Source organism: Nuphar pumila, unplaced genomic scaffold (assembly GCF_984573655.1).
Source record: "Nuphar pumila unplaced genomic scaffold, dmNupPumi1.hap1.1 HAP1_SCAFFOLD_1024, whole genome shotgun sequence".
Classification (NCBI taxonomy): domain Eukaryota; kingdom Viridiplantae; phylum Streptophyta; class Magnoliopsida; order Nymphaeales; family Nymphaeaceae; genus Nuphar; species Nuphar pumila.
The window spans coordinates 25,793-40,309 of NW_028323567.1; the positions used below are offsets into that span (position 1 = coordinate 25,793).

The 14,517-nt window shown below is 50.2% G+C and overlaps 2 protein-coding genes across 2 annotated transcripts; both read left to right on the top strand.

The window, feature by feature from the left end:
* The first annotated feature begins 1,077 nt into the window (after positions 1-1,077).
* On the top strand, positions 1,078-5,971 carry LOC149809574 (glucose-6-phosphate 1-dehydrogenase 6, cytoplasmic-like). The gene is made up of 5 exons (XM_089994758.1): positions 1,078-1,569; positions 3,034-3,204; positions 3,743-3,979; positions 4,473-4,705; positions 5,689-5,971. The coding sequence occupies exons 1-5, from the start codon at positions 1,078-1,080 to the stop codon at positions 5,969-5,971; spliced, it is 1,416 nt and encodes a 471-aa protein (XP_089850884.1).
* A 2,541-nt stretch (positions 5,972-8,512) lies between these two features.
* Positions 8,513-12,116, top strand: LOC149809575 (glucose-6-phosphate 1-dehydrogenase, cytoplasmic isoform-like). The gene is made up of 4 exons (XM_089994760.1): positions 8,513-8,682; positions 8,891-9,353; positions 10,005-10,175; positions 11,844-12,116. The coding sequence occupies exons 1-4, from the start codon at positions 8,513-8,515 to the stop codon at positions 12,114-12,116; spliced, it is 1,077 nt and encodes a 358-aa protein (XP_089850886.1).
* The last annotated feature ends 2,401 nt before the right edge of the window (positions 12,117-14,517 follow it).

A 14,517-nucleotide genomic window follows, 5' to 3' on the forward strand; every position in this document is an offset into this window, starting at 1 on the left:
CACAGGTTCGCTTGATATCTCTCGGCATAGGTGCACAATCATCTCGTAATGGTGCTGAACGATCACGTCATGTCAACATGGTGAGAGGCCACAGTAGGTCAAGAAAATACTGGTGATGGTATGAGGAATATGTAAACTATTTCAAGGACGTCTCAGGTGTTCTTACCAAGCCTGGACATATTCGCTTTCAAACCTTGCAAGATGTCGTCGTCGTCCATACAAATGGTTTCTCCTGCTGGGAATGTAGTGTCAAGCACCGAATTGTATGAAAGTGGAGGTGATCCGTACGCAGTTGACCGCAGCAGCTGGGACGAGAAAGCAGCGGGGAAATGCACAACAGATGGGGTGCTTTGTTTGTCAATCATTGTCTTGGGAGCCTCAGGGGACTTGGCAAAGAAGAAACATTTCCAGCTCTTGGTACTCTGTTCTCTCGAGACGGGTGCGCTTCTGCGACCTACATTGCGCTGCAGGGGTTCCGTTCTAGGTGTTACCTCTGCAGATGTAGGGTTTGGTCGGCAGCTCCAAGACAAACACTTCGTCCGCTCGCCGGTGAAGGAGAAATGAGACGACACTTGCATGGTTGAATAGCCACTGATTGTTGTGGGAGCCTTATTCACTTGCTACATGCACGTTGTGCAAGAGTGTACAGAACGACCGTAACGTAAGGGTACCACAGGGTATCCTAGTAACTTTACTGCGTACGAAATGAATGGCTGTTTGCGACTGACCCGGACTGTAGTTTTGGCATTCAGACATATGCTGATTGTTTTTTCTTATCCTCACGGCAATATCATCTGGAGTTTTTTCTAAACAGTGGACTTCTTGGGGCGGACGTATGCATGCAGGGAGCTAGCAGCACACATAGCTGTCTTTAATCAGGCCACGTTGGTGTTTCTGAAACAATCCGAACCTGTAGAATGCAGAAAACAAGTCACCATTTGCAAAATCTTTGGGTGACGTCAGAGTGCTATGAGTGACATCGGCTGAACTCACTCGAAATTGTGCTGATGTCGTTTGTACGCCCGCGTAACTTGGTTCGCACGCTTTTTGTAACTCATTCTACGAATCGCGTGATTTATGGTGAGTGGCCTGCGTAGGTTCGTGCCAAGCACGGCCAGCGTCATCGGATTTGCGCGATCCGACTTCACGGACGACAGCCTGCGGGCACAATTGCGGCCAAACCTTACAATCGATGACGCCGCCAAAGAGGCCTTTTTGCAGAAAGTGACCTACGTACGCGGTGCCTACGACAAGCCAGAAGGATTTCAGCAGCTTGGCCGCGTTCTTGCGGAGAAAGAGGCATCGCATCCGAACTGCCCAGTGGCACGGCTGTTCTACTTGGCACTGCCGCCGAACATCTACCCCGAAGTGCTCGCACAGATAAAGGCACACTGTTCACATATCCACTTGCGTCACTTTTGTCACGCCTCGTGGCTGCGCATCATCGTGGAGAAGCCTTTTGGTCGTGACCTCGAGAGCGCGGAATCGCTGTCGAGCACCATCAACAACCTGTTTACCGAGGAGCAAATCTACCGCATTGACCATTTCTTGGGAAAGGAGCTCGCACAGGTATGACTTCAGAATTCTGCAAATGCACACAGGATCATCGCTTTTTTGTTTTCTGCGCTCTTGGTACCCAGCTGACCCAAGAAATCACTCAATATTTGACACACTTGATGGCATAAAAATCACGCGACATTCAACGAAAGGTATACCCTAGCGCAGTATGTCTCATAGCACATTGAAGCAATCGCCAAATGGTAACGCATGCCAAATTCACCCCATTGGCCCGTGCCCCTCACATCACACATATATGAGGTGTTGAGGACCGATGCAAAAGCATCCTTTGCATGTTCCTTTCCACCTTCTGTTTCACATCCAGTGCAGTTTCTAGATGCTCTGTCACTCACTAGAATTCAATCAATCAGACATGCAACCGCAGAAGGCAGATATAGTCATACAAGGCCTCGACCGCTACGCGGTCTCAGCTCTCGCAGTATACTTTTGTTCAGTTTGGTTGGACTACGCCTGTGTCACAGGCACAGGCCTGTGCCTGTGACAACGTGTGCCTGTGAGCTCGCCGGTCAAACACCGGCGTAACGTTATGTGTTAACACAGGTTGGTTTTGCTTCAAGGTGGCGGTGTGTGGGGGCCGCAGCGACCCCTGCCACTGCATTCATATTCTGTCCCACCTACGCGGTCTCAGCTCGCGGAGTAGGCTTTCCATTACTTGATAAACATTGGCCTGTGACCTCGTCTACGTGTGTCCGTGAGCTCTAGTCATATTCAATGACATGCCCTGGGGTAGCCTCAGGTGCTGATAGTGGTAACACTGATTTGCAAGTAATATTTAGAGTTGTCAGTGTTTACGTGGATGCAGTTGCAAATGAAGGTACTGCCGCGGCAGGTTCGGTGCGGCAAATCCGATGCGTCGCCAAGGGCGACGTGCCGTGTCAGTTCTGTCACCCGGGGGGTCACCCCGAGTGTGTGGGCGCAGCCCCCACTGTTTTGGCATTATGTTTCTTGTCGTGACATACATTTTGAGCTTTCGTGAATGAGTTTGGCCAAAGACACTCAGCACAAGATCCTAGACAATCATGTGCCTTGATTGTTATGTTGGTTTAATTGGCTTCTTGGATTTTGCAATCAGGTCTTGGCAAAATGGCAAGCAACTGTTGGTGAAGAAACTGAATGAGGACCTGAAATACCATATACCTTTTGAAAAAGTTGTATCTCTCACGCGACGCGTGCGCACCGACGCTGTAGGGACGGTGCGCTGTTCACGACACGCGAAAAGTGGCGACGCGGCGGTCGCGGCAAGTAAGATGTTCAAGGATACTCATATTCTCATTCAGCCCCCGAGTAGTATATTTAGGATTGCCATTGTCGGTACCAACGCTCAATTCGGAAGAGCAATGCTGGTGGAGGGTAGTCCAGTGGCAGCTGTAACAAAAGATCATTATACACGATCATCATTCAGCCCCCATCACGGGGTGGAATGAATACTCATTCAGGATAGGCTGGACAATGCAGAACATGCTGGTGATGCGGTTCGCCAACACCTTCCTTGGCGCTGTGTGGAATCGGCAGCAAATTGACAACGTTCAGATCACAATGAAGGAGCCCTTTGGCACCGAAGGCCGCGGCGGCTACTTTGACAGCTACGGGATCATCCGAGACGTGATTCAGAACCATCTTCTTCAGGTGCGTCCCTTGCAGGCTTTCGGGCCAGGCCGTGTAATTCGCAGGTCCAGATGTCCGAGAATTCCTATTTTTTTGTGTCGAAATGGGGTTCGAAGCCATTCTGGCATTGCTCCCTTGCAGGTTAGAACATTGTTCAAAAGCGTATTTGGCTATTTGTCTGTTGGATGAGCACCTTCGGTGCAGACTATCATTTAGATCTGTGAGATTGGCAATCAATCGCTTGTGTTCGGAAGTTCCAATAGGCAATCCTGCTCGATGAAGGAGATCATTCCACAACCAACACTGGCACTTCTTGCAGGTGCTTGACCAGCCCTAGACATCCCCATGTTATCCCTCTGCATTGCTGCAAAATGTGCCGCATTATTACACCATGTTACACCATCTAACGTGGTGTCCATGCGTTGGGTTGACAGGCTCTGCTCGCAGGTGCTTGCGCTTGTGATGCCAGAGTGCTTCTCCTCTGCATTCCCGGACAATGTGCCTATTATCTCTATCTAAGATAATATCTATGCACCTATTGTACCGGCCCTGCTCGCAGGTGCTTGCTCTGGTGACGATGGAACGCCCGGTCTCGATGCACCCCGACGACATCCGAGATGAGAAAACGAAAGTGATCCGAGCGATGAGGGAGGTCAGGAAGGAGGACGTCGTTCTTGGCCAGTACACTGCAGCTAATGGCAAGCCGGGGTACCTCGACGACAAGGGAGTCCCACAGGACTCCAAGACCGCCACGTATGCTGCTGTCCGCATCTGGATCGATAACGACCGGTGGGAGGTGTGCAAGCCCGTTCAAAAGCGGATTTCCGGTATTACAAATACTGATTTTACAGGCCCTAATGCCCTTGCCCTTGCCAATCTCTGTGTGGATATGGTATGGATGTAAATGATATGTCATCATAAGCTTGGGAGTCGCCAACGTCCATGTGGATGTGTACATGTTGGCAAATGGCGTATGATCATAAGTTGGAAGTTGCCAGTGTCCATGTGGATGGCAGACGGAGAGAGATGCATCATGGCATGATTGATTGGTGATGATGATGTATCTTTATTACAACGTTATCGCATCCACATGAACATTGGCAACTCCAAGAACTACTTGGGAATCAGTGCTATCGTTACCATCATCTGAGGCTAGCGTACCAGGACCAGCCTGACCTACCATAGCCTGACCTGACATGTCTTCTTCTTTGCCGTCTTGTCTTGATCTAATCATTTATATATCGATTGATTGATTGATTGGTTAATTGATTGATCGATCTCTTGTGCAGGGTGTGCCTTTTGTGATCAAGGCGGGCAAGGCACTGAACGAGAAGAAGACGGAGGTCAGGGTTCAGTTCAAGTCGCAGCCAGGCTACTTCACAGAGGATGCGAGCGAGATGCGAAACGAGTTTGTAATGCGAGTGCAGCCCAACGAGGCAATGTACATGAAGATGGTCGTCAAGAAGCCTGGACTTGAGATGCAGCACGTCATGAGTGAGCTCAACCTCACATACGGTGACAGGTCAGTGGCCCCTTCACCCTATATCTCTTTAGGCAGTTGGTACCTCTAGCTAGTAGTCTTATGAGGTCTTTTTGAGGCTGTGAGGCAGTGGTGAGGCTCTGTGTGTGCGTCTATTGTCGTGGGTGCGATGTGCAAACGCTCGAGGTCCAGTGTTTTCCTTTGCCACAGGAGAGCGACGGCGGAATTTGCAGGAGATGAAGTGTTACGATGTGAAGTTGCCTGAAGACAGGCGATAAGAGGTGAAGGGCCTGCTGGACCACTGTCCACATTTTGGACTGTCAGTACCTCATGATGGTTCCATGTTGCTATGAGGGCCAAGGCTTTTTGCTCATTGATCAAGTCGTGATTAATGCCGTCCACTGTGCTAAATATCCCGTAATTCTTCGGGTTGGCAGGGGACCTGGAAGGGTGAAGAGAGCCATGCATGAGGCTTCGAGGCTCATCACTCATTTGCCTTCAGTGTCCCATGTAGCTCTTGGAGTCGCCAACGCTCATTTGGATGCGGTAATGTTGTAGAATGGTACATCCTCATCATGGTTCTTCATGGTCCATTTCATTCAAATCTGTTGCCTGGCATTGATAGGGTTGCACCTAAGACGTTGAGATACTTCTTTGTACTAGTCGTCTGCATTTCTGGCCATCCTTTTGCCTCCCACTCGCTCCAATTCATTTCAAGAAAATCATGGGACTGCTTGGCCGATGATGATGTACCATTCAACAGCGCCACCGCATCCACGTTAACATTGGAAACTTCGAGTACTGCTTGGGAATGGAGGATGGCGGTCATTGTGTGTCTGTTGTTCATAGGTACGATGTGCAAATACCCAAGAGTCACATGTGTGTCATCCGGCGAGGATAGTGAAGATAGTGAAGTGCGTGTGTTGTTTGTTGTTCTGGGTTCTGCGATGCGCAGATACCCTAGACTTAATTGTGCCTCATCCAGGGAGAAACAAGGTCAGTGGTGTGTGTGTTTGTTGTTGCAGATACGATGTGCAGATACCTGAGGCATACGAGCGCCTCATTCTCGACGCCATCAAGGGCAACCAGCAGCATTACGTCCGGCGAGACGAGCTTCGGGCTTCATGGGCGATGTTCACGCCCATTCTGCATGCCATCGACAATGGCGAAGGCCCTGAGGTAGTTAAATACCCCTACGGCAGCCGAGGGCTTCCTGAGGCCGATGTGTTTGCGGCTCAGTCTGGCTATGTGCGGACAAAGGAGTATCACTGGAAGAAGGATTCGCAGACAGACAAGTCACGCCTGTGAAACGAGCTACCTTCTTCTGTTGGATTTTGGTTGATAGAATGTTACATTCCACTCGTTATCGGCGGCAAACGCACCGACTGATCAATCACGTGATCGTATATCAACATGTTTGTGGCGCACTCATCAAACAGTTTGCGGCGATCCTTAGTTTTTGCTGAAGTCTTTGTTGTGCAGCGCTGAGCAGCGCTATAAGCGGGGGGTTGTGATTCGGATACATGTTCAAATGTGCGTGTTCATATGGCGACCTGCATGCCGTATCATCTCACGCCTGCTTTGGCGCGAGGACATGTTGAACGTGTCATCGGCCGATTGAACGCTGCGGCCTGGTGGCAGGCGTAACTTCAATTCAACTCATGCTTCATCTGCCGTTGCATATTTGAGTGGTAAATGCAGCCTCTGATTTATGGTGTGTTGCTCACCAGGTAAATGCCCCTAGAGGACCGATGTTCATGACTGATCGTGCCAACACACGCCTGCCTCGCCGATGTTTGTTTTGTTGTGCAGCATGTGGCGCCGCATCACCTGCTTTCCAACCGGTAGGTATGTGTATGAGGATGATTTGTGCTTGCTTATGTATGCTCTTGGCTACTCCATTCCATGGTGTGGTCTCGACAACATGCGCTGTCCGTTTCTGGCAGCGTCAGTGCCTTGCCATGCACTGAGAACGATGACACGACACTGTTGGGTGTCAGTGCCAATGATCTTGAGGATTATGTCTTATACTCTGATGTGCCATCCTGCGTTCCTCCTGGTCACGTCACAACTTGGGGAATTGCAGTGCATCACCCTACCTAGACCTGTCTGCCCATCGGGCCCTAGGGCCTAGGCCTGATGGACACAAAGAGTACTTGCAGTGTCACTGTTCGCATGAACAACGTTGTAGACAGCGCGTCCTCGCCCCAACCTCTCGGAGCGTAAATTCGCATCCTGCATGGTTGCCAAGTGCTTGTGCGAGTGGACCCGGAATGCAAGGTCTGACGGTCAGGGGGCTGCAAAATTACGTGTACCCTGATGACACCCAGTCACGCGCACGTGCTGCTGACGTCATATGCGTGAAACTATCACTCCTTTGACACGTCGAGTTTGAAGCGCACACACAACGGATTCGAATGGGACCGGGCTGGTTCAAATCAGCTCAGTAAATCAAGTGGTGTTGAGCCTGGGGCGCATCCCTTGATATGGCATATTTTCGGAGATATCAGTTGGGGTCTCGGAGCATGACGGTTACACCCCCCGTAGAGGGTCAAGACGTTGAGCAAATGATCTGAAAAACGGCGAAATGACTAGCTAAAGGAGGTGCCTTTATCTTACGCAGCAGAACAAGACGAATCCGAATCTACAAAAAATCTGCAATCGGATGCGTATTCAGAAAGTTACATTCCGTGGCGTTTCGCTTCTCCAAGCATCTTTGTGAGAACGCTCTGAAGCCGTCCCTTGCCCAAATGCCTCTCAAAAGGTACCATTGGAAAGCCCTTGCAACGTACTACAACTTTAATGCTGGGGGCTTGATCAGAAACCGTGTCCACTTGCACCTGAGCTAAGCCCTGTCAGCGGGGGGGTGACAACAGGGAAACTCTCCAAATTTATGGGTTTACCAGATCTATCACCAGCCCTTGCAGCAGCCACCCAGTGCTACCATACTTCGACAATGCCATGGCATCTGTCATGCGCTGCTCCTGGCCTTACAAGCTCTGAAAAATCTTTCTTGGTTCGGTTAAGGGGTCATATTTTGCACTGGAGCGCTACGTGGCCCATCACGCGCCGCCACATATTCGCTGCTTTGGCCTACTCAAACAAAGCTCCAGCCACTACGAAGCCACGAAACATCACTACAGGCTCTTGTTTTCATGTGCGGATGGGGGGGAAGGTGTCCAAGTCGGTTGTCATGGCTTGGGGGCTTGTGGAGCTTCACTCCTCAAGAGCTTGTGCCAGAGGCAGTGTTCATGGAGTAGACTGCACTCCAGGGCGTGCCTAACAAGAACTACACATCGTGAGGCCTCGAAATGGATATTGTAGAGAACTACAGACACGGGGCTTTCGTTTGCATGCTCATCATATGGGTGGTACCAGTCAGCTAACCTATATTGTAGGCATTTCCCTATGTACACGTCATTTTGCAGCCCCCTGGTTGTGTCATAATCAGCGTGCATGTCATCGCATAACGCTGCGCTATGCGCCTGAACTTCATATCCGGCATTATGTTCGTGCTGCTTCGCCATCGTAGCAATGTTATTCAGTCCACGTGGATGTTGGTGTCGTAGTGCTGAGATGGTTGAGATGGCAGTGATGTTGGTGTCGAAGTTCTGAAGAGATGACACAAGTCGAGTTCGAGACAGCGAAATCTGCTGCAAATGCTGAAGATTCTTATGTCGACGACAACACGTGTACTCAAATGTTCGTAGCTCGGTGTCAAACGCATGTAGAAGGGTTTTTAGAATAGCATCGATCTGCATATCTCCTCAAGAACGTGAGGTTGTCCGTTTTCAATTGAATTGTCAACGTCTGCCGGAAAGAGTAAAGTGCTTAACTCAGATTTCAACCATGACGAAAGCGAAAGAGCACGAGCACACGGTGGATCGCCACGGCTCAGCGACGTCCCGGGGACAGCAAACCAACGATTTGTGCCTTTCCATCATCCTGTTCGGGGCCAGCGGGGACCTGGCTAAGAAGAAAACATTCCCAAGCCTATACATGCTCCATAGTCAGGCTGGGTGCGCTTCGTTCTTGCGGGTCCCAGTACACGCACTCACTGGTGCGTGTCTGCGATGTGTCCGGGTTCCACGTGAAGTTGTGCGTCAATCTTTGCTGCCAGATTATGTTGCCGTGCTCTCTTCTCTTTCCTTTTCTTTATGTTGCCTGCCGTGCTTCACGAAATGAATATCACCTGTGCCGTACGAGGAAGAAGTAGCAATGGCGCAGGTACCTCCCCAAATCTGTGAACATCGTTGGTTTTGCACGGTCGGACTATACCGACGAGGGGCTGAGGGACGAAGTGCGCCAGCTACTCCCAGGCGACGACGGGGCGAAGGACGCTTTCCTCAAGCGACTTAAGTACGTCAGGGGAAATTACGACAGTTCACACGCCTTCAAAGAGCTGAAACGCGTTCTTACTGAAGTTGAGTCAGCAAATCCAGATGTTCCTGCTGGTCGTCTCTTCTATTTCGCGCTACCTCCAGAGGTGTACATGCCTGTGTTGTCAATGATCAAGGAGCACTGCGCAAAAGCCAGCTCACACGCAGACTCGTGGGTGAGGCTCATGGTGGAGAAGCCATTTGGTCGTGACTTGGCGAGCGCTGAGGACCTCTTGGAGGCGAGCAATCGTCTCTTCACGGAGGAGCAGGTCTTCCGCATCGATCACTTCACGGCCAAGGACACGCTGCAGGTGTGTACAGACCTCCTGAGCAGAAGCCGTACAGCGCATATGCTTCAGATGCAGAGGTGCCCGAAATCACCATTTCCATTCTACATGTTGTCGCGGGCCTGTCGGGCCCGCTTGCACTTTGGCTCGCCCGTCGGGCAACTTCACTGTTGTATCTGGAGTCTCAGGCAGACAAAACGATGAGGACATTCATGGTCGCTTGGCCCCACCCACCCAAATGTTTGCCTGGATGTTCCTAGAATGTGGAGAGTTGGGTTTCTTGAAGACTCCATCCGTCTCCACTTTCGGGACACCTCTAGAATTTTCTACAAACAGGCAGGCGGACATAATCATTCATACTTGTTACTTGCTGGTAATGTTACAAAAACGCTCCAGACTTCCAGCTGGGAAGAAAGCCTGGCAACCATACCCTCTGCTGGCCGCCGTCGTGTCACAGCAGTTGGTTTTGGAACAAACTGACAGCTCCCTTGGGTTTTTGCACACCTGACCCCTTAAATCCTGTTAAATCCTCGCGATATGACAAGGGTTAGGGATAAGGGGTTAGGATTGCAGAAACCCAGGCGGGGGCTGTTACATCCTCAGGATATAACCATCAGGAAAACATTAATGTCTTGCATCTCTGATTTGGCTGTAGTCGGGATTGTGCTGGTGCAGAACATCATCGTGATGCGGTTTTCAAACACTTTCTTGTCGGCGATCTGGAACCGGCAGCACATTGAAAGCATTGAGGTTCTTATGCTGGAGTCCGTTGGCTGCGAGGGTCGGGCCGGCTACTTTGATGGCAATGGCATCATTCGTGATGACATTCAGAATCACGTGCTCCAGGTACGCTCAGCAATTAACAATCAAATCATCTGTTGTCAAATGGCACATCATGATGATGATGAGATGATGTACAGCAAGTGCTGGAGGCAAGGTAATAACGTAAGCAAGGAGAGATTTGTCACCAATCAACCGCAGTGATTCGTGGAACCATTGATTGGTGGAACGCATGCGCTTTGGGAACTTAGCATCGGGCTATGCAGGGGCAATGCCGCCATGTACGGGCGCGCTCTTCACTATTTGGCTCATGCCAGAGGCCGCGCGGTTGTGACAGGCTTACTTGTTCCGACCGCTGACGTTCAAGGAGCTGTATTACTTCGGATGTGCTGTCTTGGTTGCTTGTTGACTGTTTCCTGCCATAATTTATGTGATGCAACGATTATGTATCTTATTAAAACACTTCTGCATCCACAAACTCCCAAGTATTCCTTATTATTAGTTGCCATTGTCCTTGTGGATAGTGTAGTAAATGATAAGGGAAGTTGCACGTCAAAAAGACAAGGGTCGATCAATAAAGTATGGTGCACTTTAAGCAGTCCCACTGATTCTGAGCAAGTCTGCCCAAGAATGGAGTTGGCTCCATTTTGGTCCTCAAAAGCCATCTGAAGGGGTGGCAAATGATGTGGTTGCACCAGGCTACTGTGACCGGTTTCGCCCTTGCTCAATGTGCTCTTCGGACTGCAACAGGGCGAAAAGCAATGCGTGTGTTGAAGTTAAATGCAGATGAACTGGATAAGAACAAAGGACGGGGGAGACGTATTCAGCGAAACTTCTTTCATCATCCACTTTGTTTGCATTCTTATTCTCAACACACCTGTTTCATGCTTCCTCTTTTCAGTCCGAAGAGCCTTAGGCCAGGGCAAACTGGTCACGGCTGCTTGCTATAACTACATGTTTCCTACCCTTTCGCATGCATTTCAAGGCGCATAGGAACCAGAAATCACACCGTTTGACAAAAACTCATCATGAAGCACTGTGGGTGATGGTCGGTCGTGAAGCAATCGTGAGCAATGGTTTCTCGTGCTTATGAGTAAGTGCGATTTGTGTGAAAGGCGTGTATGCTCCGTGTTGTCCAGGTGTCCTAATTATTAGGGATGGCTTGCATTTAGCCAGGGTATTCTCATACTCCTTTGTGCCAATGTTCTACAAGCACTCCCTGAGGTGGAAGTTTGACATGCATCCTGAAGTGCATGCTCGGGATCGGCCAAATATATCGAATCAGCATCAAGCCCGCACCTGATGGATTCATACATAGCCCCTTCTGTACTCTTCTTAATCTGTACTTCTGTTCTCTTCTCGGTCTTAATCAACACGCCCAGGTCCCATCAGTGTGGCGGAAACGGTTGCAAATCAGCTGCTTGGAACATTCTGCCAGACGATCATTTGCTTGTTCACAATACTACGCTGTCCCGCATCCACGTTTACATCAATATTGGCAACTCCTAGTGCTACATATGGGCACCGGTGCTATCACGAACATCACCTGAGGCAAGCACACCCAAAGGAATAACTTCAATGAAAATGGCCTTGTTTTCACCTTGTTTTCACCTTGATTCGCTCTTAGTAGTTCTTGGAGTTGCCAATGTCCATGGCGATGCGGTCGTGTTGTAAAACGATACATCATCATCATTCGCCGATGGCGTGCCTGAAAGCCATGGTGTGTGCGAGTAGTTGGTGTCGATCGTGACACTGGAGCGGCCTGCATCCCTCCATCCAGAGGACATGCGTGATGAGAAGTCCAAGGTGGTGAGGTCGATGAGGGCAGTAACAAACGAGGACCTCGTGCTTGGCCAGTACACTGCAGCGGAGGGCCAACCAGGGTACCTAGAGGATCCTGGAGTGCCTCAAGACTCCAAGACTGCAACGTATGCTGCTGTCCGCATGTGGATTGACAACGAACGCTGGGCGGTGCGAGACCCAAACCTGCTTCTACAGCTTTGGTGATGGCTCAAGCAGCGTAGGAGAAGTTGTGTTTCATAGGCTGGCAACATGGCTGCTGCTTGGGCTGTTCTACAGCCCTGGTATCTTACTTCCTTCAGCAAGGATTTTCAAAATCTCCCTTGGTTGAGGCCCAACATGGGCGAATGAACCCATATTGAGGAAACAGGCTCTTGAAATACACACCATGAGTACGTGGGCTGGCATGGGTGTCACCTTGATGCCACCAGGCGTGACACCCATGCCAGTGCACTTACTTGTGACGTTGACCTTGATAGCTTGTTTCTTCATCATGGGTCCAATAAGATATTCAACGACACTAGGTAGTGTCGTACTGACCTTATCTGCGGCATATTGCATTTGCATGGACATCAGCAACTCGTGTATTACCTGGGCAGCAGTGTAACCATCACCATCACTCGGGACCATCCTGACTTGCCACAGCCAAGATTTAGAAGTGAAACCAAGCATGCCAAGAGAGGGTTGGGCGCAATTCAGCTTCTGTCATGATGGCGTTTGGACAAAGATCAACAAAGTTGGGACAGGAGAGTTTCAGATGTAGATTTATCTTATACAGTTATTATTATTCACAAGCGCTTGTGTGCCTCCCTGAGTCTTCTGCCGTTGCAGCTAAAAGGCCGGTCAACCCTGTATACATCGTACCTCCGATATATTGTACAGTTTTCAGAAAGCTCAGGGGTAGAATGTAAAGCGATATGATATACATCGTTTATGGTTGCAAACATTACGCAGTGGACATGTTGATAAGGTTGTCAGCGGTTCTGGAGTGTTGCAGCGCAGTCATTCGCCAGCATGAGGTTCGACCCCCATTTTCGCCTCTAGAAAGCATACATTTTCAGGCATCGCGACCCGCAAAGCACAGGGTCCGACGAAACGCTGTTGCAGGGTGTGCCGATTGTGGTCGTCTCTGGCAAGGCCCTGAAGGAAGACAAAACGGAAGTGAGGATCAAGTTCAAGGTGCAGCCTGGCTGCCTTGCTTGCGGGGACAGCGAGCTTCACCGCATGCGCAACGAGCTCATCATGCGCATGGAACCGAGCGAATCCATTAGCATGAGCACAGTCATCAAGAAGCCCGGGTTGGGAATGCAGCCTATCATGAGTGACCTCAACCTCAACTGTGCCAGCAGGTAGGTTCCCCTCAAAAACAAAATCAGTTTCCTCATGAGACCTCTCCCGACAGGGATCCCCCCTCTGCGGCTCGAACGCAGCGTCTGCTGGATGAAGTCAGCGACATGGAGTTATTATCTCGACTAATTTTCTTGAGATATGTGTCTGACGCATTCCACGGCATTCTATCTCGAGACATCTGGCGCATTCCACTCATAGGCTATGTCATAACAAGAAGCTTGTTCTGAACACATGTTTCTGTGCATGTGTGCTACTTGTATCTGCCCAACTCGCGAGATTGGGCCCAGCGTTTTGCCAGACCATTTGACCATTTCATTTGCAGGCCCCGGTGCCTGAAAATGCATGACTTTTGGGGGTAAACTTTTGTGTTGAACCCCATCCTGGCGAATCACTGATTTGCGTCTGTGCGAGTCACCAGACGAGAGTGGTGGCCGTTGCTGAACCCCAACTGGATGGATGCTTAAGCGTCAGTCATCCCATATCCAGGGCGATCAAAACCAGCTACGCTCGTTATGGGCGACGCTGTGCTCCGCCAGAATGGGGTTCGACTCCCACTTCTGCCCCGAATAATGATGCATTTTTCAGGGATTCAGACCCGCATAGGAATTAGCCTGGCAAAGCACTGGGGCGACGAGGCGAATCGGGCAATCCTTGTTGCAATGGACCATTCCAATACAAATGCAGTGATACATGCAAACCTGTTCGTCAGTCTGCACATTCCATGACAATCATCGAGTCTACATGTTCAAGAAGATTACGCGGTGCACAAGTTGAACAAATCCTGTTGCCATCGGACGAAGAAAGAAAAGAAAAGAGGTATGCCAGCCCAAAGAAGGCGGCGTCGACAGCCAAAGCTGATCTTGCGCTTAAATGGAGAGATGCCGCATCCTCAAAGGGCGATGCAACTACGATGGTTCGCGGAATGTCCGATCAATGAGATGTTCAATGGGCAAATCAAATCAAATGGAAATCGCGCCATGTTGTCGTGACGTTGCCCACGCGGCGTGTGCAGGTACGAGATGCCAACTCTTGGAGCTTACGAGCGCCTCATTCTTGATGCGATCAAGGGCAACCAACAGAACTTCGTGCGCCGTGACGAGGTTCGAGCGGCATGGGCCGTATTCGACCCCATTCTTCACGCCATTGACAGAGGCGATGGGCCCTCGGTGCATCTGTACCCTAGAGGCAGCTCTGGTCCAGTCCAGGCGCAGAAACTCTACTCTGGGGGACAGATGGATGGAGCTCCTCCTGGCGACTG

Coding starts and splice junctions, on each gene's coding strand:
- LOC149809574 (XM_089994758.1), top strand. CDS start 1,078: ATGGTGAGTGGCCTGCGTAGGTTCGTGCCAAGCACGGCCAGCGTCATC. Junction 1,570..3,033: donor TGGGAAAGGAGCTCGCACAG/GTATGACTTCAG, acceptor TGGACAATGCAG/AACATGCTGGTGATGCGGTT. Junction 4,706..5,688: donor AACCTCACATACGGTGACAG/GTCAGTGGCCCC, acceptor TTGTTGTTGCAG/ATACGATGTGCAGATACCTG.
- LOC149809575 (XM_089994760.1), top strand. CDS start 8,513: ATGACGAAAGCGAAAGAGCACGAGCACACGGTGGATCGCCACGGCTCA. Junction 8,683..8,890: donor ATGCTCCATAGTCAGGCTGG/GTGCGCTTCGTT, acceptor GCAATGGCGCAG/GTACCTCCCCAAATCTGTGA. Junction 10,176..11,843: donor TTCAGAATCACGTGCTCCAG/GTACGCTCAGCA, acceptor GTGTGCGAGTAG/TTGGTGTCGATCGTGACACT.